The 25,592-nt window shown below is 39.6% G+C and overlaps 1 protein-coding gene across 1 annotated transcript in view; it reads right to left on the bottom strand.

Moving 5' to 3' along the window:
- The window catches only part of ITGB6 (integrin subunit beta 6), an 89,520-nt gene that overhangs the window by 21,513 nt on the left and 42,415 nt on the right, over positions 1 to 25,592 (bottom strand). Inside the window, exons 3-9 of the mRNA XM_070956984.1 lie at positions 25,367 to 25,446; positions 16,926 to 17,130; positions 13,499 to 13,745; positions 12,038 to 12,203; positions 11,258 to 11,419; positions 9,412 to 9,507; positions 3,388 to 3,477 (exon numbers count right to left, since the gene is read on the bottom strand). Coding sequence (XP_070813085.1) covers positions 3,388 to 3,477; positions 9,412 to 9,507; positions 11,258 to 11,419; positions 12,038 to 12,203; positions 13,499 to 13,745; positions 16,926 to 17,130; positions 25,367 to 25,446 — 1,046 coding nt within the window. The remainder of the gene's footprint in view (positions 1 to 3,387; positions 3,478 to 9,411; positions 9,508 to 11,257; positions 11,420 to 12,037; positions 12,204 to 13,498; positions 13,746 to 16,925; positions 17,131 to 25,366; positions 25,447 to 25,592) is intronic.

Raw genomic sequence — 25,592 nt, 5'->3', positions numbered from 1 at the left:
AGCCATATTTTATTTTTATTTTCTGTTTTATTTTCTTTCAAATAGTTTTATTTATAGTGAGGAGTTGCCATTGTTATACCTTCTGATAAAATATATACATATGAACAATGAAAATGGAAGTATTCTCCAATATGCATCCTAAAATGTTGTATAAACCTCAGAAAAAGTGCCAATACTTATAACGATCTTCTTGGTATCCTCCAGATGTGTTGGATTACAATTTCTATTATCCACAACCTGCATTACCATTTGGAAGGCAAGAGACTGAGAAAGGCTGCTTAGGGATGAGAAAGTGGATGGTTTCACAAACTGTATTAAGCCTAAATATGGCTTATTTGGCAAAGGACCATGTGAGAACATATTGTTTTTGTAAATCATAGTTTTATGGGTACTTTGTGTGAATCTCACCAATTCTGATTTATTCAACAAAGCAGGAGTAGAATGCATCGGCATTCTTTTGAACATTAACTGCTTAGTAAAAAGGAAATGTTGGAATAGCAGTCTTGCTCTTTTTAATAACTTGATTTTCTGCCAGTCTGGATTTTATATAGGGTAAACTTTGAATACTTCGAAGACATCAAACATTTGATTAATGTTCTTTACAGTTTTTCACTTCTCAAGGCATGTACTCATACGCTTGCTAAAATCTATGACTCAGATTGGAAGGGAGAAGACCGTACAACAAGTATTTTGACAATTCAGACTTCCCTCTTGTGCTTATTTTCTGTGGAATATTGAAAAGTCAACACATCTGTGAATAATAACCTCTTGAATTTCTGCCACAATTTTAAAATGCTTCTATCATTGGAGCAATTTTAAAATGGAAACCCCTAATCATTTAAGGAACTTTAAGTGAATTCTCTTTTTGAGTGCAAAGGACAATTGTGATTGCATTTTTAGAAAATGAGGCACAATATGACATTACTGTTACATTGGTGGGGGAGTGTCACAATATTTTTTAATAGCTTTAAAATACGAAACGTGGTGAAGTAGATGGGAATTACTTAGTCCATTAAGAATGGATGGCTGCCTGATGTATTAACAATGATTTGCCAACTCGGTTGTGGCTTCATGAATCATTCCCTTTCCTCCCTTTCACATAATGATGGAAAACTCTGTCTAAATGATAAGTTTTGCTATCAATAGCCATAGAACTGGCCTATGAAAATTAACAGATTAACAGAGTTGGAAGGGACCTTGTAGGTCATCTAGTCCAGGGGTCACCAACCTTTCGGACTTCAGGGACCACTAAATTCATAATTTTAAATCCTGCGGACCACTAATATGAATTTTTTAAAAAGATAAATAGTATTTAGTGCAATATAAAAATTGCAAATAATTTTTCTGCGGACCATCAAAATTTTCTCATGGACCACCAATGGTCCGCAAACCACCAGTTGGTGATCACTGATCTAGTCTAACCCCCCCACCCGAGCAGGAGACCCTACACCATTTCTGACAGATGGCAGTCCAGTCTCTTCTTGAAAGCTTCCAGTGATGAAGCTCCCACAACTTCTGAAGGCAACTTCTGTTCCACTGGTTGATTGTTCTCACTGTCAGAAAATTTCTCCTTATTTCCAGGTTGAATCTCTCCTTGATCAGTTTCCATTCATTATTCCTTGTCTGGCCTTCAGGTGCTTTGGAAAATAGATTGACCACCTCCTCTCCGTAGCATCCTGTTCTGTCCTCGTGTCACACACGCACACAAACAGATATCCAGGGGTTAAATAAAACTGGCAGACAACAAATTCTTTCGATAAGAGGATTGGCAGCAACCCAGTAGCTGCTTGCCAAGTACTTTATCCATAAAGGGAGGGGTTGTTTCTTTGACAGATTAAGCCAAACAAGATACACACAGTTCAAGAATTGTCAAGTCCAGTCCGTATTAATTCCAAGGCAGATATCGTTGTTGCAAAGATACAATGTGACTTGCTAGTAGTTAGTTTTGTCCATCACAGAGTCTGAATGGCCACCTCACCCCCTTATATCCCTGTGGGGTGTGGTCCAGTGACTCAGCTTAATCTCTGGAATGCCTCCTTTTCTGCTGTGTGCGCTTGTCTCTCCGACGCTGGCGTGGATCCAGCCAAGACTTATCTCCATCACTGTCCGACTGTGAGGAGATACCTGGCTCCTGGCCAATCTCTCCTCCCTCGGGAGACACCTGACACTCTGGCATTGCCAGAGAGGAGGGTCATGGAGAGGGAGGCCTGGCCAACTCCTCTCCTTCATGTTCGGAGCCTTCTCCCTCCGATAAGTCGGCCTCGGGGGTCGGAGTCACACATCCCCTCAAATATTGGAACACTGCTATCATGTCTCCCCTGGTCCTTCTCTTCACTAGCCTAGCCTAGCCTAGCCTAGCCTAGCCTAGCCTAGCCTAGCCTAGCCTAGCCTAGCCTAGCCTAGCCTAGCCTAGCCTAGCCTAGCCTAAATAAATAAATAAATAAATAAATAAATAAATAAATAAATAAATAAATAAATAAATAAATAAATAAATTCATGTAATTGAATTTGGCTCAGGTCAGCTCTGTAAGAGTAAGAGTCAACCTTTGCTCTGTATAGTCTGTTCTATTACTTAATACTAGAGATGTAAAATGTATCACTTTGGATTGAATGTTTTGAGAAAGATGAGATTCTATTTTGCTCCCAGGTCATACTGATCTGTTTGTTCTAGGGATGGTCCAACAGTTTTTTGGAAATAAATCTTCTAAAATGTAAAGTAGTTGATAGTGTTTCAGGGCCAGACCACATCCAAACCACTAGCTCCAAAAAAAAAAAAAGTTCAACAAACTGCCAGACCACCCTCAGTTCAGTATATCCGAAAGAAAAACAGAAAATGCAGCCAGTCTCTAAAATTTGACATTTTTGCACACCCGTATTTAACAGCTCATACCATCAGGAAATCCTTCCTAATATTCAGCCTGGATCTGTTTTCTTCTGCTTTCAACTGACTGGTCTAAAACATATTTTTAAAAAGACTAGGCTAAAGCAGTCATAAGAGAACTGTATAATATAGAAATAGCATTAGAAACTTTTTGCTTTATGAAATATTTTGCTTTAGAAACTTTATGAGTGGAGCCTCTGGCTAAAATCACATATTATGCTGAGAAAGGACTCTTTTTTTTCAACCATGATCCCCGCAACAAGCCATACTGATTTATGCTTGTAATCTATATTTTACAGTTTTTATGACTTTGTCTGAGTTTTTTATTTGCTAATGAAACATTGGACACAACCAATATTTCAGAGAGAGAAGAATGCTATGTCCAAATTAATTTATTTACATCAAAGTACAAAATATGAAATTTTATTTAGAGTATTATTTTATTTATTTAATTTATATGCCACCCATTTCCCCCCGATAAGGCAACTCTTATTAATTTTACATACCTTATATGCATCTATAATCAACTGGAGGACATTTCCAGAATCATGCTGTAGTGTTCCAACAGTAGCTCCAGGAATAAGATCCGCATATTGCTGCAAAATAGAATTATAAACTTCCCTCAGGGAAAAAAAAATCAAATATATAAGGTTACCTGATAGATTATAAAAAAATTAATATGTATCAATAAATGAGGGGACCAACTCTGATATTTTTTACCAGATACATATTGTTCTGCCCCAGCTACGGACCCCAAAGAACACAGCACACACAAAGTCTGTACCAAACTTAAATTTACTAAAATAACTCAGTCTTTTCCAAACAAAGGCTGTTAATAAACTTTCTTAACAGCCTACAAGAAACCAAAGATAAAGTAATCACAATCTTACTATGGTTGGCAGAAAGCCCAGAAGCAATTTGCAGAGAATCCAGACGTGAAGGAGAGTGAACTAAAGTTGTTCCCTACAACTTGCTTCAGTCGGTGTTCCTCCTTAAAAAGGCTAAGGTAGTGGCCAATTAGCCCCAAGCCTTACTCTTGAGGAGACCTTCTCCTGAGGAGCCACTCCTGCCTTTTGGCAGCTCTGTGCGCCCATGCATCGAGAAGAGGCTCCTCCTCTTCGTCCTCTTCACTTAAAGGAGCTTCTGGAGGTTCTGAAGGCCCTGGCTGAATCCCTGCCTCTGGCACCACATCTTCTCCAGCCTCCTCATTGTCTGACTCGAGTGCCAGCTGCACAGGCTGCTGGCGCAGCACCACACCAGCTTCCTCGTTGTCAGAATCAGTTACAATCCGCACAGCCCACTGACGGGCCACAACACTTATTTACTTCCAAAGTTAAAATAAAATTTAAAATATTAAAATATTTAAATTTAAAAGTTAAAATAAAATAAAATTTAAAAAGAAGGAAATAAGAGTAGATAACAACAAAAAAAGTGTATAAAACGGAATGTCAAACATGCACATAAAATCTCTCCCCTGGTTGAATACCTGGAAACAATCAATATCAATATAAATTGTAAGGATACAAGCAACAAAGTTACAGTTATACAGTCATAAGGTGGAAGGAGATGGGTGATGGAAATGATGAGAAGATTAATAGTAATGCAGACTTAGTAAATAGTTTGATAGTGTTGAGGGAATTATTTGTTTAGCAGAGTGATGGCATTTGGGAAAAAACTGTACTTGTATCTAGTTGTTCTGGTGTGCAGTGCTCTATAGCATCTTTTTGAGGGTAGGAGTTGAAACATTTTATGTCCAGGATGTGAGGGGTCTGTAAATATTTTCACAGCCCTCTTTTTGACTCGTGCAGTATACAGGTCCTCAATGGAAGGCAGGTTGGTAGCAATTGTTTTTTCTGCAGTTCTAATTATCCTCTGAAGTCTGTGTCTGTCTTGTTGGGTTGCAGAACCAAACCAGATGATCTGTCCCCGTCCACACACACACACACAAACACAGCCAGCCGAGGGTTAAGGAAGCACTTGGCACACACCCAGGTCTTTATCTCCAACTTGGCAGCGACATACACACCGTCTGCCAAGTGCTTTATTTCCACAGAAACAGAAAGATAATATACTCAGCGTACAAGAGTCCAACAAAAATAAATATTCCTCTCAGCAGTTTCGGACGAGGCTCTAGTGACTATCCAAGGTTTATTTTTGTTCATCACAGGGATCACTGGCCACCACCCTCTATTATATAGTCTCTGGGGTGTGGTCCAGTGACTCAGTTCTAATCCCTAGCACGCCTCCTGAGCTGCTGCAATCGATTATCACGCCTTTGGAGGCGTGCGTCCAGGAATGATGTCTCTCCTTCATTCTCATCCGAGACACCTGTCTCCCTGCTAATCTCCTCTCCCTCAGCCGGCACCTGAGACAGTGCCAGAGGGGAGGGGCCTGGAGAGGGAGGCCTGGCTGACTCCTCTTCCTCATGCTCGGAGCTTTCTTCCTCCGATGGGATAAGCTCAGAGGGCAGGGCCACAACACCAGACAGATGACAGACTCAATAATTCCTCTATAGAACTGTACTAGCAGCTCCTTGGGCAGTTTGAGCTTTCTGAGTTGGCGCAGAAAGAACATTCTTTGTTGTGCTTTTTTGATGACGTTTTTGATGTTAGCTGTCCATTTTAGATCTTGCGATATAGTAGAACCTAGAAATTTGAAGATCTCTACTGTTGATACTGTGTTGTCTAGTATTATTATTCCCCTCCTTGCAAAGCAAGTTCACAATTTATAACCTTCTACCTCTATATTTGCAAAATTACTACATAACAACAAAAAATATCACAAATGTAGAAATCTATTATCAATCAACTGATTTGACTTATTTAACTCACAGAAAATACACTAGCAGCTTCTAATCTCCCATAAACCTACTACAATCATTGTCTCTGATCCATCCAGAATCAAATACCGTAGGCTGATTCTTAACGGTAAAAAAAATCCTTCCAGTTTATCATCTTTACTTTCTTTAAAATTATAAGTGGGACCTTTCTAAACAACTGCTTCTCATTTCTCACAATTTCTCCATTGAAAATATCTCCATAACACTTGTTGTTCAGTTAATTTTCCTACAAATTGGCAGTTGTCTTCTGCTTGCATGTAGTAGCTTTATTCCACAAACTCGATCAGCTTCCTTTTCTTTCAAATCTGTTAATAGGAATTAATTTCCAGTCCACTGACTGCATAGCTAATTTAACTACTGTTGCTTGTATCTGGATATCTTCTTTAGGATGATCTGAAACTGTGGCAAATTCATGAAACCTTTTATCAAATTTTTCATTTAAAGTTTGTAATCAGGAAAACTTTTTTTTCCAAAATTTTCCAAAAAAGGCTTTAATGTGAAATCATCTAATTTTCATCTTCCTTTTATGTCTCTTTTTGGAAATATTGTAGAATCTATATAATATGTAATATTCAAAATCCTTAATTTATTGTTACTTTGATTTTAATATAGTCCAGATCTCTCTTATAGTCAAGCTTTTACAACAGGATGTAAACAGTTCCTTTCCCAAAACGAAGGAAGTAAATATTCCATAACAAAGTAACCAAAGAAGAAACTGGGATAAGAATTCCCACAGCAGAGAATAAATGAAAAAGAAAAAATTCCCAACTTTTAAAAATTAAAATTAAAAAAACAAGGATTTATGCAAAAATAAAATGAAGCAATGGAGTTCTTTTTTAAAAAACACGTAAAGTACAAAATCTTTAAAGCAAGAATCTGGTGTAAATCAAATCAAGTCATTTTCACTGCAAAGAAGAAAGGCCTCATAAAGCCAACTTCCTTGTGGTGAAAGAAAGTATTCCAAAGTTTACAGAAGAAAGTTCACAGTTGTAAACCAGCAAGAGAGTATCAGCATTCAACCAGGCTATTAACAATTACATTTCAAAGCTTCAAAAAGTGATACTAAAGACAGAGGTGCACCTAAAAATACAAACAGTGACAGGAAAAGATGGAGACCCAACCCTCCGGCTGCTCTTACTAAGAACTGCAAACCTCCCAGGCAAGTACATAATTGTCTGAAGGTCATTGTAGGTTGTTCCTAGTTGCTCTCATTCAAATCTGGGGACCCTATTGCCAAAGAACCGGCTTTGACAGCAAAGTCAGCTGTTTGTCAACAGGAAGAAAAAAGTGCTCTGCTGCTCAGTGCACCATTTTCTGGAGATCTCTAGGCACTTGTATTTCAAATTGTTCAAGCACTCCATAAGGCAATGCTGACCTTTGCTGTGAGTATTGTAAGATTCCCAGAGTCACTCTGGATAGTGAAAGAGTGACATATACATTTTATAAATAAATAAATTCATAATTCTAAGAAATGAGGGAGGGAGGGAGGGAGGGAGGGAGGAAGGAAGGAAGGAAGGAAGGAAGGAAGGAAGGAAGGAAGGAAGGAAGGAAGGAAGGAAGGAAAGTTTCCAATGTTCATTGCCAGCTTCCCAAGAAAACTCAATGGGGAAGCTGACAAGAACCTGGAAGCCATTCCCACTCCCACTAACTTTTTGCCTACCTGCGGTCATTCTGTTTTGCTTTTTTTTAGGTAAGAAAACATCTTTGAAAAGATGACCCAATGGATCATGGGCTGTCTAGTATTCTTTTAAAAGTACAAAATTAAGGAGCACTAGATAACTGTATGATACATCCTGTTAGCTATATTAAATGTACATTAGGAGCCATGTTTGAGTGAGTCTTATTCAGTGCCTTGGAATTGGAGAGATTTAACTAAGGCTGTAAGATTATATCCACATTTCTTGGAATTTGACTGAACTCAACTGGAATTCCTTCCATACAGATGTAGATAGGAAGGTACTATAAGCCACACATGGCATTGTTAATGAGGCAAATGTGGTTTGACAGTTTTCTCTGTAAAGCTTTCAGGCCATGATTGAACACTAAGGGAAATTCAGTCCATTCAAGAAATAACAGGCTGAGGGTGGGTGGGTGGAGAATGGATGGACAGGTTCTTAGATAAGGACTTTCTGGCTTTCTCTGTATATCATTTAATCTTAAAATAGTCACCATTCACTGATCACAAAATCACATTTTCTTTGGAATTCTACACCCTTTTCTATCTCTTTTGTACCTCCTCTATTATGTGAACAGTTTCATATTGCATTATTTTTATCATCATGCCAAAGTTCCCAGGTGTTGTTTTTTTTGTTTCCCAAGAACATTAAATCAGGTTTTGTCATGTTCAAAACTCCCATTTTTATTGTTTTCTTTGGATAGCTTGTTTGTTTCCCTTTTTAAAATGAAATCCCTGCTGTTTTTGTGTTTCTGCTATATCACTTTCCTTTCTACCATTGAGGGTGGAATTAGATTTAGTACCTGTATGTGTGCTAAATTTATCCTACTTCAATGAGATTAGGATTCTGAATCTAATAACATTCTGATTAGAATGTTGAATATTTTTTTTTGGTTACCATCCATCCCTTTCATCTTAATATTTATTTATTCGACTTAGAAGGCCGCTCAACTCTTTAAGTCTCTCTGTGTTGTATACCATTAAGAAAGTAGGAAGAACTTTGGCTGAAATACACAGTTCTTGTGCTAATGCTGCCTCTGCTTCTCCAGCTCCCCATTGCCTGTGGCTCTGACTAGTGATGGGATTCAGCCGGTTTGGGCTGGCTTAGGAGAACCGGTAGTTAAATTACTGACTGGCCCCGCCCCTCCCTGCCCCGCCCCTTCCAAGAATCCCCACGTGCCCCATTTTGGCTCCCAGGTAAGTGCAGGGGTGTGTCCCACCCCACCCCATTTTTGCTCCCGGGGGGTGCACAACCCCTGGCAATGCCCACCATGGCCATGCCCACCCAGCCGGTCATTAGGGCAGAGAACCAGTTGTTAAATTATTTGAATCCCACCACTGGCTCTGACCTACTCCTGTTTTCAAGTCAGTTGAGAACAAGTCAGTTGAGAACAAAGCTGTGATACAATGCCTTATGAGCCAATCAACTGTTCTGCAGCTAGCTAGCACAGCATAGTGGCAGCAATGGAACTGGCAGAGCTGCTTTTAAACCATTTGCCAGCACATTACTGACTTCAGGAGTTCAGGAGTGTGCAGGGACTGTATCAGTCTAATGTACGCTCCACAGTGTAAAAAAAAAAAGCCCGCCAAATTTTTCAGTGGACACCAGAAGACAGGCACTAACTAAATGATGTACTACTGGAGCCAAATATGGTGTCATAACCAAGCACCCACACCAAGGGCCATTGCAGAAACCTCCACAGTGTCCAAACTGACTGGGTCACTAGCTGAAATGGAAATCGAGATGTACCAGCCTTGGCATTGGCTCCTCAATCTTGATATCCACCAGGATAGTAGCCTTCGCCACAACTCAACGGGGGCAGGGCTACGGCCAGTGCTGCCAAATCTTTTGTAGTTTCCAAGGGTTCAGTTCAGCCCCAGTAATTCTTGAACTTCAGGCAACAAACAGTATGGCCCAACTTCAAATAATCTCAGTCCCCTTACCCCAAAGCATTTTTCAAACACCATCTTAAATGACCAATCTAAGAAGAATGTGAAAAGATTTGGAGATCTTACCTGATATAAATGAACTTGTTTCTTGGTGACTGCAAAAATTAATAGAATGTTGTTTTGCACAATCTTCTCTATCAATTGTCCTAAAGTTGGGTATTCCTGAGAAAATAAAAACGGAAAATCAATCTTTACATCAACTTTAAATTCAAAAATAACTTACTGGTGCATGGTAAGCACCTGGACAGTGCCAGATGAAAGGTTCACATATTGGGTGCAGACAGGACACAGTAGGTTAATCAAAGCATAGATCCTCCATAATACCTTCTTTCACCTTGCTAGAAGAAAGATATTAGGAATTAAACAAAGGCTACCCTTCCTTTATGGAAAATGTAAGTTCATGTTTAAGAAAAGCAGTATCCTTTTGGAAAAACACTGAGATTTCTATTAAGGAAGATATCTATCTCAAAGCTTCTTACAGGTTCTTATTAGGGAGTTTTAATGTCTAGACTCCTGGGAACAAGTCCTCTTGGTGGTAGCCCAATCCTCTATAGCAGGGGTGTCCAACTAGTATGGCTGGCTGGGGAATTCTGGGAGGTGAAATCCTCAAGTCTTAAAGTTCCCAAGTCTGGACACTCCTGCTCTATAGCCAGCATCTACAGATAAGGATGACCTTCATTCCTATCAGGGTTCTGGAAAGCAATGAAGAATTGGATTTTTGTGGATGGGAATGTAGGAATTGAATAGAATCCTGATTATTGCTTTTGAGTAAATGGCACCTTGTGGTGGGATAAGGCTGAACAAATTACAATTATTTGGTGATGTTTTTGTCTTGTTACATATTGTGTCTTTTACCTTCATACAGTATGGAATTAAAAGGCTTTGATGGGAGTGATATGGAAGCTTAACAAATAAATAAATACAGCTGTGTAGATAGAAAGGCAGGGAACAATACCTTATTTGGAGTTCATCTGCATCAGACAAACAAAATTATGAAGCCCAGGGGATAGAATTGAGGAAAGGCTGCATTCAGCACTTTCACACTTTCACAAATTTGGGGTGCTCATTGAAAAAGATTGTGTGAAGAAAAGTTCCTCCATCACACTTGGATAAGCATCCACACTGGAGCAAGAAATGACTTATGTTGAGGGGTCTTCAACAAATAATAAAATGTGTTTTTATAAAACATTCTTTAAAACCCTGAGGAAATCATTGAGAAGTGGACCTTCTATGCAAATGAATATGTATTGAAGGATTATAAAAATAGAGCAAGAAGTACAGTATAGGACATCCCCAACTTTAAGAATGCATGATACAAGAATGGAGTTAGAAGCCATCTCAATTTGATACAACAAGATGTTGCTTTTTAAACTAGATTTGGAATGCCTCTTATTTAGAAAATTAATGTCTCTGTAGTGGTAAAAGACTTTATTGCTTTCCATTCTCCTGAAGACAGGAGATATCCCTAACCCTGCATGAAATACAGTTCTGTGGTAAAAGGGTAATTTTATTCTAATTCATCTGAAAATGGCCTTGTACAAATTATATTTTCTCTGTTCATTTTAGAATACTTTAAAAGGCTGAGGTGGTGCAGTTAGAGTGCAGTACTGCAGGCTACTTCTGCTGTCTGCTGATTTCCAGCAGTTCGGCAGTTCAAGTCCCACAGGCTCAAGGTTGACTCAGCCTTCCATCCTTCCGAGATGGGTAAAATGAGGACCCAGATTGTTGGGGGCAATATGCTGGCTCTGTAAACCGCTTAGAGAGAGCTGTAAAAGCACTATGAAGCGGTATATAAGTCTAAGTGCTATTGCTATAATGCATGGAGTTATACAAATGCAATTTCTAACATGATTAAATGTACAAGACTAGAGAATGGGAAAGGATTGAATAAAATAAAATAAAAAGCAATTACCAAAACAGTTGACATGGAATATTCATTCTGTTGATCCAAGTGGCATTTTCCATCATTTGGAATAACTATTCCTGCTAATTTACTATCCATCCCAAAATGAGAATCAGCATCACTCACAAACACTAACAGATGTAATGAATCATTTCTCCAGCCAATTTTTTCCTGTAGTAAAACATTAATAAGTGATGACAGGGAAGATGGGGTAAAGCAATATATGCAATATTTTGGTATCACATGCAGAAATATGAAATATGATTTATCTTGTTCTGATGATTAAAAACATGCCAAGCTCTACTCTATAAAAGGATGAAAATTAGTATTCGAAAGAACTATCAGAGACAAATCATACGATTTTGCTGCCTGAGGTGAAGTAGTAAATACCACTCCTCAGTGAAACTTGTACAGCAATTAAGCTCAACCATATTATCTGAGTACTTGAGGTAAAGTATAATAAGTTATATACATAATTAGCAATTCAGAATATTATTTATTGGCTTTAAAAGGCTGCACAACTCTATAAGACTCTGGGTGGCATACAGCTTTTAGAGAAAAAGTAAAAATACAATTCACGTAATCTGCAAAAGGTAATTCTTTAAACAGATGAAATCCTACAGTTTAACACCCACTCTAACCCAAGAGTTGGGGGAACAGCCAGGTTTTTAAACTTTTTTTGAACATCGTGAAGTACTTTCAGATGGGATGTTCTAATCTAAAGTAAAGCTAGCAATAACAGTCTTCATTTATCCAAATCAACATGAAACACAGATATAGTTTCTTTACCTTACAAACAGTTGCCTGCATAATTGCATCAAATCCTCCTTCTGGAGTATCTAAATTTGCACTGATTTTCTGTTTTTTCACAATTTCATTGAATCTTTCTGCATCGTTTGTCAACGACAGAACATGCTTGTATCCAAATGTTGGCAAACAATCAAATGGGACATTTCTGTAAAGTAAAATGCTTATGTGCTTATAAATGACGATGGAGGTCACATTAAAAAGCTTTAGGGTTGAGGGGCATTTGGTATGGCCAAATGCAGTATTCAGCAGTATGATCTTCAGATGGATTATAGTATACAGTATATCTGTGATGGCAAACCTATGGTATGCGTGTCGGAAGTGGCATACAGGGCCATTTCTCCGGGCACACAAGCCATTGCCCATTGCTCTTGTTGGTTCCGGCATGCCAGCCAGCTGGTCTTCACTTACACGGGAGTGCCGAAAACTGGAAGAGCAGTTGCCCGGTGTGCATGTGCTAACCGGGCCAGTTTCCAGCACGCGCATGTGCACCAGCCCCCTGGCCTTCCGGTTTCTGGCACGCATGCGTGTGCGAAGACCAGCTGATACCGTTTGTCTGAAGTGGTGTAGGATTTCCTGCCTAAGCAGGGGGTTGGATTAGGAGACCTCCAAGGTTCCTTCCAACTCTATTATTCTGTTATTCCTTGCCAGATCAGAAAGTGGACTGTAGTTTCCTGTTTATTGAGATCAGTGGGATCCAGTGGGAACCAGAATAATTCTACAGCTGTACTCTCTATTCCTATTGTAGCTTTGAGTATGTTGAGGAATTCAATAAATCTTGTTAGTTCATAGACTCTGGAATGTCCTGTCAACATGTTCCACCGTAATTTCTCAGTGCCTCATGGAGTAGTTTGGTGCTGCATCTGATAAGTTTTCAGTTGCCCTTTCAAGGAGCACAGCATCCTTAGCTTAATTGCCAGAAATCTAGATAATCACCATCCCTACCCCTCCATAAATGAATAGCTTCTGGACAAACTGAAATAAATAATTATTATCCAGACCAGATTCTCTGGAATCTAGGCTAGAGACCATCCTAAGCGGAAAGTACTTGAATGATTAAAGCGGGACTGGAGACCCCATAAGGCCAATGTATCTGATCCATCAAAGCTTTCTGCAATCTTGAAGTTTTGGAAAGGATAATGAAAGGTGGGTCTAGAGTGTTGCCTTGAAAAGGGTTGATTTAGTATGCATTTTTTGTGTGCATAAGTTTGGGGTGGGGTGGGAATAGGATGGTTCTGGTTGCATGTGTATGAATGAAAGGGCTACTGGAGGTGACTTCTCACTTTCAGCAGCCCCTGACCTGTCTCCTGGGGGGGTGGGGAATCCCCTATTCCTGTATGAAAACAATGAATTCATCAAACTGCATTTAAGGGGAAACATCTCACTTAAATTCAAACCATATTTTTAAAGAGTCAGAAGAAATGTTTAAACTTTTCTACCAACCGGCACGGATTCTTCAGATCTTCCGTCAGAGTATTGATGAATGGTAAAACTGGTTTTTCAACAAAAGACCCGAAGCCCATCTGAAAGTTACTTGTGAGCTTAGACATTTCTTTGGACAAAGTAGACCCCAGTTCCTTTATGGTTTTCAAATCATCATCCATAGAAGCTGAAAGGTCCATGAGGTAGTAGAGATCAACTGGATAATCTTCAGTCTGACGAACATTGATCTGTATCGTTTCTTCATTTCCTTGTGGAGCCAAAGGGAAAACAGAAAACTAATCAAACCACTGTGGTTAAAAGGGGAAAGAGGAAGTACAAGTATTGACTGGGCTGCTTTATTCTCCATGCTGCATGGTGTTATTCTGTGACAAAGAATATCTTAGCAGTAGCATTAACTCTTTTAATAATTAATTGTCTGATATGGATAGTGAAAAACATCTGCAAAGTATAAATGCACAATATGCTTTATGGACAGACTACTACAAGAAACAACAAATTAAAAGTTGGAATGACTAGCTTGGTAAAAAAAAAATAAAACACCTGTCTTCCCCATCCCATTGGCCAGGAAGACTTCCTTGCTGTAGAAAACTTCCTTACTGTAAACTTTCTTACTGTCGAGTCCCCACGCGGCCCATTTTGGATGCAGGTAAGTGCAGGGCATGTGCGGAGGCTCGGGGAGGGTGATAAATGGGCCTACCGGAAGTTCAGGAAAGCCGGAAATGGGTCTGTTTCCGGCCTCCAGAGGACGTCTGGAGCCTGGGGAGGCTGTTTTCACCCTCCTGGAGACTTGAGAAAAGCCTCCAGAGCCTGGGGAGGGCAAAAATGCCTGCCCCCATGGTGCAGGTGGAAGACTAGGCCACGCCCATCATGGCCACGCCCACCCAGCAACCGGGCAGAGAACCCCTTGCTAAAAAATTTTAAGCCCACCCCTGACTGTATTTGATCTAATATTTTATGTTATTGGCAAAGTCCAATGCTACTAACTACTGTCACACAATAATCTTTGTGGCATTTCTTATCTGTCATGCACATCTTCAGGGGAACACCTGAGTGACAGAAGTGTACACATGTGATTCATTAATACTACATTAAATACAATAGATATGTATATATTTAATGTTAAACTAGTTAAATATTATCTTGGTACTCCCTAAATTCAAATACTAACATAAATCTATTGAAAACTATTTTCTGGTCAAGTAGTTAATGGTTTCCTCCATGTGGCACATAAAAACATTATACTCTGGTAACAGCTTTTAAAAGTTGCTGGAATGGAGCTGGTAGGGAATTCAGTGGCCATCTTAGTTTTATGAAATTCACACCTTGTCTTATGTTCCTTTTTACCCACACTGCCTCTCAGTGCTCTGGGGCTCCCATACTCAGTTTGCCTTATGGTTGCCTTATGGTCAGTTTGCCTTAACTACCATCAGGATTAGAAATTATTTATCCAAGAAATAAGGATCCCTGAACTCAGATTAGCAAGATTTCTTAGGAGTTAGAGTGACAACACAAGTGTTCAGTGAATAACATTACTTTCAAATAATAAATCCATATATCCTGTTCAAGAGAGCCAGTTTGCTGTAATGTTGAATACATTGGCTAGAAACTGGGAGGCCCTGAGTTCTAGTCCCCCCACCTTGGGCATAAAGCTAGCTGGGTGACCTTGGGTCATTCTTTCTCAGCCTTAGAAATATATCATCTATCTTCCTTCCTTCCTTCCTTCCTTCCTTCCTTCCTTCCTTCCTTCCTTCCTTCCTTCCTTCCTTCCTTCCTTCCTTCCCTCCCTCCCTCCCTCCCTCCCTCCCTCTCTTTCCCTCTTTCCTTCCTTCCTTCCTTCCTTCCTTCCTTCCTTCCTTCCTTCCTTCCTTCCTTCCTTCCTTCATTTTCATTTCATTTCATTTCATTTCATTAAATTTGTATACCGCCCTACTCCCGAAGGACTCAGGGCGGTGAACAGCCATGAAATAAAACATATAAATACAAAATTTAAAATAGAGATAAAACCAATTAAATAAATTTGGCTGAACCGTTTTAAAACCCCAATAATTTAAAACCAAATTTAAAATTCCCATTTAAAAGAGGAAAAGTTTAGGTCAGGACGGCTTGCTGGAATAGGAACGTCTTAAGCGTGCGACGGAAGGTACGCAGATCTGGAATCCTCCGTATCTCGGGGGGGAGCTTGTTCCAGATAGTAGGTGCCCTCACAGAGAAGGCTCTCCCCCTGGGGGCCGCCAGTCGACATTGTTTGGCCGACGGCACCCGGAGGAGCCCCTCTCTATGGGAGCGTACTGGTCGGTGGGAGGCTATTGGTGGTAGCAGGCGGTCCCGTAAATAACCAGGTCCTAAGCCATGGAGCGCTCTAAAGGTGATGACCAAAACCTTGAAGCGCACTCAGAAGACCACCGGGAGCCAGTGCAGCTCGCGCAGGAGAGGCCTTCCTTCCTTCCTTCCTTCCTTCCTTCCTTCCTTCCTTCCTTCCTTTCATCTGCCTATCTCCCTCATATCTGGATATTATGATGCTTAACAACCATTCACATTTATGAAGGTCACAGAATGAGTGCTTTACCGCTGTCATAAATAGTTGTGCCACTCCCCGCCACCCCCCCCATGGTTCACAAGTCAACATGTTGGGTATTAGGCAGCATGGGCAATTATGTGTCTTCCATGGAGTGCATATATTATACCTCTGCTTCATGAGCTGTATTGGTTAACAGTTTCCTTGTGAGTCCAATTCAAGGTGCATTTTTTAAAACAACAACAACAATAATTTAATGAGATTGAGTAATGTTGGCAAAGTACGAGAACATCACTTATTGAGAAATTATTTGAAAGGCAGAGAGTCTCTTTTGGAGAAAAAACATTAGTAAATTGTTTCTGCTTTCACCAATTACTATTTCCCCTGCTACAAATCTGTATATTTCTCAAATCTATTCATCAAATGTGCTGCAATCATAGCTAAACAAATAACCTATCGGGACTGAAGTAGCATTATAATATGTTCAGATGATAGATATTTGCTTGTAAGTTATGATGGATTCTATTGTTCTGTGCCATATTAATATTGCAGTAGGAAAAAAGGAAATTGCTAAAGCTATTGTGAACAAAATATTAACTTTACAGAAATGGTTCGGTGTCTCATACAGCCTCAGGTGTCACTTGATTAAAAAAAAAAATCCCCAGGTGTTTACTCAGAAATAGATTTCCTAAGTTGAACAAAGCTTACTCTCTAGTAAATAAAATCAGATATCTCCTTTCAAATCCTTACTGTATTTTTTGTACCCAAATTGTGCATTGACTTTATTGCCATGGCTTTTTCTAAATTCTTACAATTCATCAAGATTGAGGCAGTTCACAAATAAATAAATAAATAGATAAATAACCAGACTATTTAAAAAAGTTTTATAGATATGATGATGATGTAACTTACCTGGTCTCAGGAAAATAGTTATCTTTTGAGGAGAAATCTGAGTAACTTTTGAACCATTTATTTGTGGCCCATCACTCAGGGGCTTGTTTTCATGGATCTCTACTTTGGAAATGGGAAATTCAATTAAATTCAGATGGCATCCTTCTGAAATAAGCTTTTCAAGAGTGTCACACCTTTTATGAATTTCAGATGGATCAGTAAAATTCTACAAAGGAGTGGAAGAACAAAAAACAAACCGAGTAAAATACAAAATAGTTTAAATTAAATGATGGCTCTTATTATAAAGGGTATACAATAATGCTTTTCCATGAGATGCATCACGTTAGATGTGTATGTACTTGAGAGCATGAGACAAACAATGTGAAGGTGGATCATGTTGAAATTATCTTAATTTATAAATTGGTATATAGGTAGTCCTCAATTTATGAGCACAATTGAGCCCAATTGTTGCTAAGCGAGACATTTGTTAAATGAGTTTTTCCCCATTTTATGACCTTTCTTGCCACAGTTGTTAAGTGAATCACTGGTTCGTAACACAGTTGCTCAGTAAATCTGGATTCCCCATTGATTTAACCTGCAAAAGGGGATCACATGATTGCAGGACACTGTAACCATCATAAATATGAATCAGTTGCCAAGCATCTGAATTTTGATCGCGTGCCATCGTAAGTGTAAAAAAAAGGTTACAAGTCACTTTCTACAGTACTGTTCTAACTTTGAACAGTCACTAAACGAACCATTGTAAGTCAAGAACCACATGTAGTTCTAAGTGGCCTTTATTAATCATGTAAATGTGTGAGAACAAAGAAATAATTCTTGCAACGTGCATACAATGACATTTCATCATTGTGTTTGGGGACTTTCTTCGGGTTTCCTCCAGGGGTGAAATGCTCCCGATTCGGACTGGATTGCCCGATCTGGTAGCGATGGCGGCGGGTGGTTCAGAGAACCGGTAGCAAAAATCCCTGTGCGCCCCCCCCCCCCACGCCCAGCTGAGCTGCTCCATCATCAGAGGCTTTTTTTTTTACTTTTAAAAGCATTTTTTCTACAACCTCTTCTGACGAAAAAATGCTTTTAAAAGTAAAAAAAAAAAAAGCCTCTGATAATTGGGCGGCTCAGCTGGGATCTCAGAGGCTTTTCAAAGTATTGTTTTCTGCAACCTCTTGGCCGAAGAGGTGGTAAAAAAAATGCTTTGAAAAGTCTCTGACGATCCCAGCTAAGTTACCTGATTGGCAGACAGGCTTTTCAAAGCATTTTTAAAAAAGCCTCTCTGACGATCCCAGCTGAGTTGCCTGATCGGCAGAGGCTTTTCAAAGCATTAGAAAAAATGCTTTGAAAAGTAAAAAAAAAAAAAGTTGGCCACGCCCACCCAGTCACATTACCCCCACCACCAAGCCACGCCCACAGAACCGGTAGTAACAAATTTTACATTTCACCCCTGGTTTCCTCCCCTCTGTAGATGTAATGGGATGTGGGAATGACCTTGGAGGACATGGGGAAGCCTGGGCAATGGTAGGATAAGAGTCTGAAAAAGAGGTATGTGCATAGCAAGCATCCTAGTTTTTGGACTGTAAAGGTGAAGGAGTAGAAACGTAATTTCTGACTTGCCAAATTCTCTTAATGGAACCTTACAATAAAGTAGAATTAGTCTGAAAAAAAAAAGAAAAAAAAGGAGGGGTTTATGGATTGGATGTTTAGAAAGGGTAGATTGTGGAAAAAAGAAAATTATGAAGTAACACACACACAGAAAGAATAAAATAGAAATGTACCTATCACTGCTGTTAAGAAGATTGGAAGCCACCTCTTAATGACTTTTTCATTTTTTTTTTCATATTCTTTATTTTCTATTTTTTTTAACCTGCCAATTGCTTGTTTAATCTGAATGGGCTGGGACTAGGGAGGAAACATTCCATGTCCACCTATTTTCTTTGTTAAGTAAAGTTTGTCAACATCACTGTGTGGATGAAGGGCATGATTATTATTAGACCCTGTCTGGTTTTGTACATGTTTTCTTGTACAAGCAAAAAATCGTAATGTTCTGGAAGAACACTAAACCCACATCCAAAAGTAGTCCAACTATAAGCTCACATCAATTGATAATCAGATTCCTTTTAAAAGCATATACACATCATGATAACACTAACCTTGAAGTTTTATTTGTGTGTCCTTTTGGGGAAGGATGAAGGTTATTCTTCCCCCCTCCCTTCACCAATATTTTCCTACTAGGGCTGACATCCAAATATGAGTTTTCTTGGAAGTAAGCTGTTTTAAGATCCATGGAGGACAGATTTCAGCGGTAGAAACGTGCCTCAGGCTACACAATCACAACACAGGTAGGCAAAATATTTTTCCTATGCAAACCATACAAGCCTTTGCATGCCTTTAGGAATGAACTAAAACCAAGGATACAAACACTATGCAAACTTCAGTGAAGTGATTTTTAATGCTACCCTGGGAAGGTTATCCATGGAGTTGCTAACAGTTAACATCAACTTGATAACATATAATCAACGTTTTAATGATAATGATAGTCTAGGGAGATACAGAATCTTGAAAACTTGAAGAGGAATTTCCCAACCTCATTTATTTTGAGGTAATTAAGAAAGAGTCTCTCAGAATGATAAGCTATCATCTGACTTGCCTGCAGTTTCTTGTTTGTTTTGTCACCTCTCTGTTCCATTCCTTTCTCAGCCTCCCCACAATTTCTCATGCTGAGTGTGCTTCTTCCTTAATCCCCAGGTGCCTCTGTGGATGCCAAGGTCTCTGGCTACTCCTATTAAAACGGGAGGCAACCAAAGCAGAGAGAGTATGCCTGCAGCCCCTTCAAATGCCCTCTCCATTCCTGTCAAGGAACCATTCCAGATCATTCACACAAACCTGTGTTTGAAGAAGAGGGGAAATCGCCACTTCCAAACTGGAATGGCTACTTTGGAACATATATTATCTGCACAGTGGCTTGAGGAAGAGACAAAGTCAATGCCAGGAGGACATGTAATGTCCTTTAAAAGTGATTAATGAGCCATATTTAAGCTGCAGTTAGCAAGGTGTGAGGAAAAGCCCTAAGAAAATACCTTTAATCCCACAGGGGTTCCCACTTTAGGCACAAAGCCAGCTGGGTAACCTTGGGCCAGTCACTCTCTCTCAGCTCTAGATAAGGGGCAAGGGCAGGGGTGAAATGCTCCCGGTTCAGACCGGATCGCCTGATCCGGTAGGTTGGTTCGGTGAACCGGTAGCAAAAATCCCTGCCCCCTCCCCATGCCCAGCTGAGCCACGCAATCATCAGAGGCTTTTTTTTTTTTTTTTTACTTTTAAAAGCATTTTTTCTACAACCTCTTCGGCTGAAAAAATGCTTTTAAAAATAAAAAAACAAGCCTCTGATGATCGCGTGGCTCAGCTGGGATCGTCAGAAGCTTTTAAAAGCATTTTTTTCTACAACCTCTTCGGCTGAAGCCGTTGTAGAAAAAATGTTTTTAAAAGAAAAAAAAAGCCTCTGACGATCAGGCAACTCAGCTGGGATCGTCAGAGGCTTTTAAAAGCATTTTTTTACAACCTCTTGGGCAGAAGAGGTTGTAGAGAAAATGCTTTTAAAAGGCTCTGACGATCCCAGATGAGTTGCCTGATTGTCAGAGGCTGTTAAAAGCATTTTTTTTACAACCTCTCCAGCTGATTTAAAAATGGTTTTAAAAGTAAAAAAAAAAAGTTGGCCACTCCCACTCAATCACATTACCACCACCACCACCAAGCCACGCCCATAGAACCGGTAGTAACAAATTTTACATTTCACTCACTGGGGCAAGGGCAAATGATTTCTGAAAACCTTGCAAAGAAAAAGGATTTGTCCATGAGTTAACATTGACTCAAAGGCAAACACACACACACACACACACACACTTCTTAGGATTCTTTCTTGAACAGGGGAACTGCAGCACTATCCCATGCTTACTTACATTTATAGCATTAAGGGCTGTCTTGGCTATGGATCAGAAGAAGAAGAAAAGTTGCTCCACTGAGAAGGCATAGTGTATAAATATTTGAATAGAATATAAATATACCTTTACCAAGCTTACTTTCTCAACAACCCAATTTCTTTTAAGTCAAGATTGCCGTTGCTCCTATTCATGCTAAAAGCAAAAAAAGGGCCTGGTGGCTCAGCAGACTGATAGCATTGTGATTAACACCAGCTGTCTGCATTTACTGTAAGTTCGAATCTCACCAGGCTCAAGGTTGACTCAGCCTTCCATCCTTTCTAAGGTAGGTAAATTGAGGACCCAGTTTGTGGGGGTAATAAGCTGACTTTGTATAAATATACAAAAGTATGAAGGCTATTGCTTAACGCATTGTAAGCCGCCCTGAGTCTCCGGAGAAGGGCGGCATATAAATAAAAAATTTTTTTTAAAAAAATGTTTCTGAATTTATTCAAAATGGAAGTTGGCTTTTAGTTTTAGAAATCAGACTTTCAAAAAGGCATCAGACCAAATTGCCTACTGTTGGACTTCAAGGGAAGAAACGGAGAAGTGAGGATAGCTCTGCTAAAAGCACAGCCCAAGACAACGGTGGAATTAAGAGCCAGCAAGTACAGTAGCTCTTCATAATTCCTCTCTGGACAAGGAGATGACTTGAGATCACCTACAATTCATTAGTGGATTTCAAAATTTTTTACTGCTGGTTCTGTGGGTGTGGCTTGGTGGGTGTGGCATGACATGGCTTGGTGGGCATGGCAGGGGAAGGATACTGTAAAATCTCCATTCCCACCCCACTCCAGGGGAAGGTTACTGCAAAATCTCCACTTCCTCCCGATCAGCTGGGACTTGGGAGGCAGAGAATAGATGAGGGCAGGGCCAGTCAGAATTTTTACTACCGGTTCTCTGAACTACTCAAAATTTCTGCTACCGGTTCTCCAGAACTGGTCAGAACCTGATGAAACCCACCTCTGCTACAATTGCTCCGAACAATTGCTCCTTGCAAAGTCATTGCAAGATAGCAGTCTCTGGCAGGCTTAGAGTTCTGAGAGATGAGAGAATAGCCATATTTTTGCTGAAACCACGGTCAGCACCTTCAAAAGAACATTTGGTTCACATATTTCCTTTTGACTTATGGAAATAGCAACAGCATTTAGACTTATGTACAGGTAGTCCTCAACTTATGGCTATAATTGAGCCCAAGATTTATGTCGCTAAGTGAGAAATTTGTTAAGCGAGTTTTGCCCCATTTTACAACTTTTCTTGCCACAGTTAGTAAGTGAACCATTGCAATTGGTAAGTCAATAACCCAGTTGTTAAGTGAATCTGGCTTCCCCATTGACTTTGCTTGTCAGAAGGTCACAAAAGGGGATCACAGGACCACAGGACACTGCAACCGTCACAAATAAAAACCAGTTACCAAGCATCCGAATTTTGATCACATGACCATGGGGATGCTGCAACGGTTGTAAGTGTGGAAAACTATTATAAATAATCTTTTTCAGTGCTGTTGTAACTTCAAACAATCACTAAATGAACTGTTGTAAGTCAAGGACTACCTGTACTGCCCCATAGTGCTTTACAGCACTCTCTGGGTGGTTTAAAATGAAGAAGCATTATTTGCATATTGCTCTCAACAATCTGGGTCCTCATTTTACCAACCTTGTAAGGATGGAAGGGTGAGTCAACCTTGAACTGATCAGAATCGAACTCCAGGCTATGGGCAGAGTTTGCCTGCAGTACTGCATTTTAATCACTAAAGAATCAAGAAGAAGCTTCTTCAGCTCTGATAGGATGGTGGGGTATGGAAGGATTTATATTCCTTGCAGACAGCTGGTCATTTGCATTCTTTTAGAGGGTCGTTGAAGCACTTGGAGGTTTATCTGTGTCCTCAGGGTCTCCTGAGTAATGCTGCTGGTTCCTGTAACCCCACTATCCTGTCAGAGCTGAAGAAGCTTCTTGGATGAGAAATGAAACATCTTCAAGCAAGTCCAGTTGCCTCCTGAAAAAGCACCTTTGGGACAAACCATGACCTGGATGACTGAGAATCTCTACAGACTTCATGGAAAAAGATGTTACTCTGGAATCTGGACATACAAAAGAAACCAACTGATGTCTTAATAATTAAAAGGATAAACAAGCAACAAACCAAGAGAATGACCTGGATAATTTTCCTACATGGGTTGTACAAAAGAGGCTTGTTAAAATTTTGAAGAATTTTGTAAGAAGGACAAAGAAAAAAAAAAAGAAAGAAAAGAAATCAAGTTCTAAGCCATTATTTGAAAGAACATTAGATCAGGGGTGAAATGCTCCCGGTTCGGACCGGCTCGGGCGAGTAGGTAGCAATGGCGGTGGGCAGTTCGGAGAACCGGTAGCAAAAATCCCTGCCCCCGCCCCCCATGCCCAGCTGAGCCGCGCAATCATCAGAGGCTTTTTTTTCTTTTAAATGCCTCTGACGATCCAAGCTCTGACGATCCAAGCTCTGACAATCCCAGCTGAGTTGCCTGATCAGCAGAGGGTTTTTAAAAAAACCCTCTGAGGATCAGGCAACTCAGCTGGGATCGTCAGAGCCTTTTGAAAGCATTTTTTACATGGTTTTACATGTAAAAAATGGTTTTAAAAGTAAAAAAAAAACCTGGCCACGCCCACCCAGTCACATTATCCCACCACCACCAAGCCACGCCCACAGAACCGGTAGTAACAAATTTTAGATTTCACTACTGCATTAGATCAATAGATTATTAAAAGGAAAAGGAAGGAATATAAATTTGGTTTATTTTGATCAAGGTCAAAATAGATAGGTTGTTATCTCTGATACTCCTTAATGGACTTTTGCTGATCAGAACTAAATGATGAGGCTTTAAGGAAAGTTGCTTTGAAAGTGGAGATGGGTCACATATAAATTAAACAAACAAACAAACAAATAAGAATTCATTTAGAATTAAGAGAGGGGATAGGGCATGAGGCCATATCTCATTACATCAGCTGGTCCCACCTGGTCAGGCAGGGAAAGTAAATTGCAGATCCCATCAGCCAAAGGGTTCTGAATGCCACACTAGATCTCCATAGGTGGTCTTGCCATAGAGGTAGTTCTTGACTTATGATCATTCGTTTAACAACCATTTGAAGTGAGGACAGCTCTGACAAAAGTGACTTATGACGTGTCGCACACTTACGACCTTGGCAGCATCTTTGCAATCATAGTGACCATAATTCATAATAATCCAATTTATTTCCTCGTCATTGAGGTTCCTGATTTCCCCCCCCCCCCCTCAAGAGGACATTCCAGACAAAGGCAAAATTGTATAAGTCAAGTTTTCCATAACTAACTGTGAGTTTCTTTCACAGGGTCAGGTTTGGGATTTACCAAAACAACAAATGCCAAATAATGGAATGTGGAAACAGGACCAAGCATGATTTCTTCATTTGAAAATTTCTGAATATAAGAAAAAGTTTTACTGTTTTCTGTAAGCACAATCAAGATTGTGTAAACATTAAGTCATATGGTTACTTAGAAACAGTCAAACTGAAGCTACTAATTTTCTGCAGTTTTGAGCATGCACAATTTCACACAGAAGCTGGTGTCTGGCACCATATTTATATTATCTCATGAGTTCTGTTTTCACTTACAAAGCAAAGGAGATGCCCCAGTCTTGCTACATGAAGCATATTCCGTTCTCTATGACTTGGGCTCAAGAGAACCCAGCATATGCTTTAATCACTAGGTCAGCTGAACTGAGCCAGAGGTTTCTAATTTCTTTATTGGCAGAGACAGATGTGAAAATATTAGACAATTTCTAGGCTACAGTTAATAAATCCTAAATAAGACAATGTATTTCAATGTGTGTCCCCCTGGCCAGATATTAGACTTATTTCTTCTAATTCTTTATTGCATGGTTTAATGGACGCAAGATCAGATTCAGAATATTATCTGTCTGAGAAAGATGTTCCTTGGTAGAACATCTTTTTTTGGCTGTTATGTAACTTCTCTGTACACTAGTTTTTGCCTCAATTATATCCTATCTATTTAAATTGTCTCTTATTTTTTCCATAATATTCCTCTTTGCCCCAAACTTGTTAATTATACATATGAACAATCCTTTGAAAAGTGAGTTTGAATGTGATTAATGAGCCTGGTTAATAATCCTTAAAGCACATCACTGTGCAATTCAGGGTTGCTTTTCTTAAGCAGCTGCTAGGTCACAAATTAAAATTTTTGTTAAATGGAAAGGTGTGTAAAAAGCTTTTAAGATTGCTTAGAATCAGAGTTAGGGCCTAGAGATTAAAAAGAAAAGAAAGTAATGGATATGCTAATTTCCACTGATTCTAAAGTAGGCATTTTGACCCACTCTTTGAACTACTTTTCTCCTGAAAAATGTGGCTTGGAGCAGAGAGTTCAGAATATGAATAGTATGTTATTTAGTAAACATATCATTCGTAATTATATCAAATCATTATTTTTGTGTGTTTGAAATAATTCACCTCTTGGAAACACCAGCCGCAGCTTGGTCCAGAGAGCAAACAATCTTCACAGTTCATGGCACTCCCTGAATCACAATTTCCTACATGGCAAATCAAGGAAATGTATTAGATTAGCTCATACTTTAATTATGTCAGGTACATAACATTCTGGGCAGCGTTCTGACTTCCTCAAAGTTAGTTTGTCAGAGAATCCCGTTTTACTTGTTTGTTTGAAAAGCCCTTAGGT

The sequence above is a fragment of the Pituophis catenifer genome, unplaced genomic scaffold (assembly GCF_029215685.1).
Source record: "Pituophis catenifer annectens isolate HBS135680 unplaced genomic scaffold, rPitCat1.0.hap2 SCAF_1, whole genome shotgun sequence".
In the NCBI taxonomy this organism is placed as follows: Eukaryota; Metazoa; Chordata; class Lepidosauria; order Squamata; family Colubridae; genus Pituophis; species Pituophis catenifer.
Note: the sequence above shows the minus strand (reverse complement) of the source record. Positions and strands in the feature narration are given on the sequence as shown.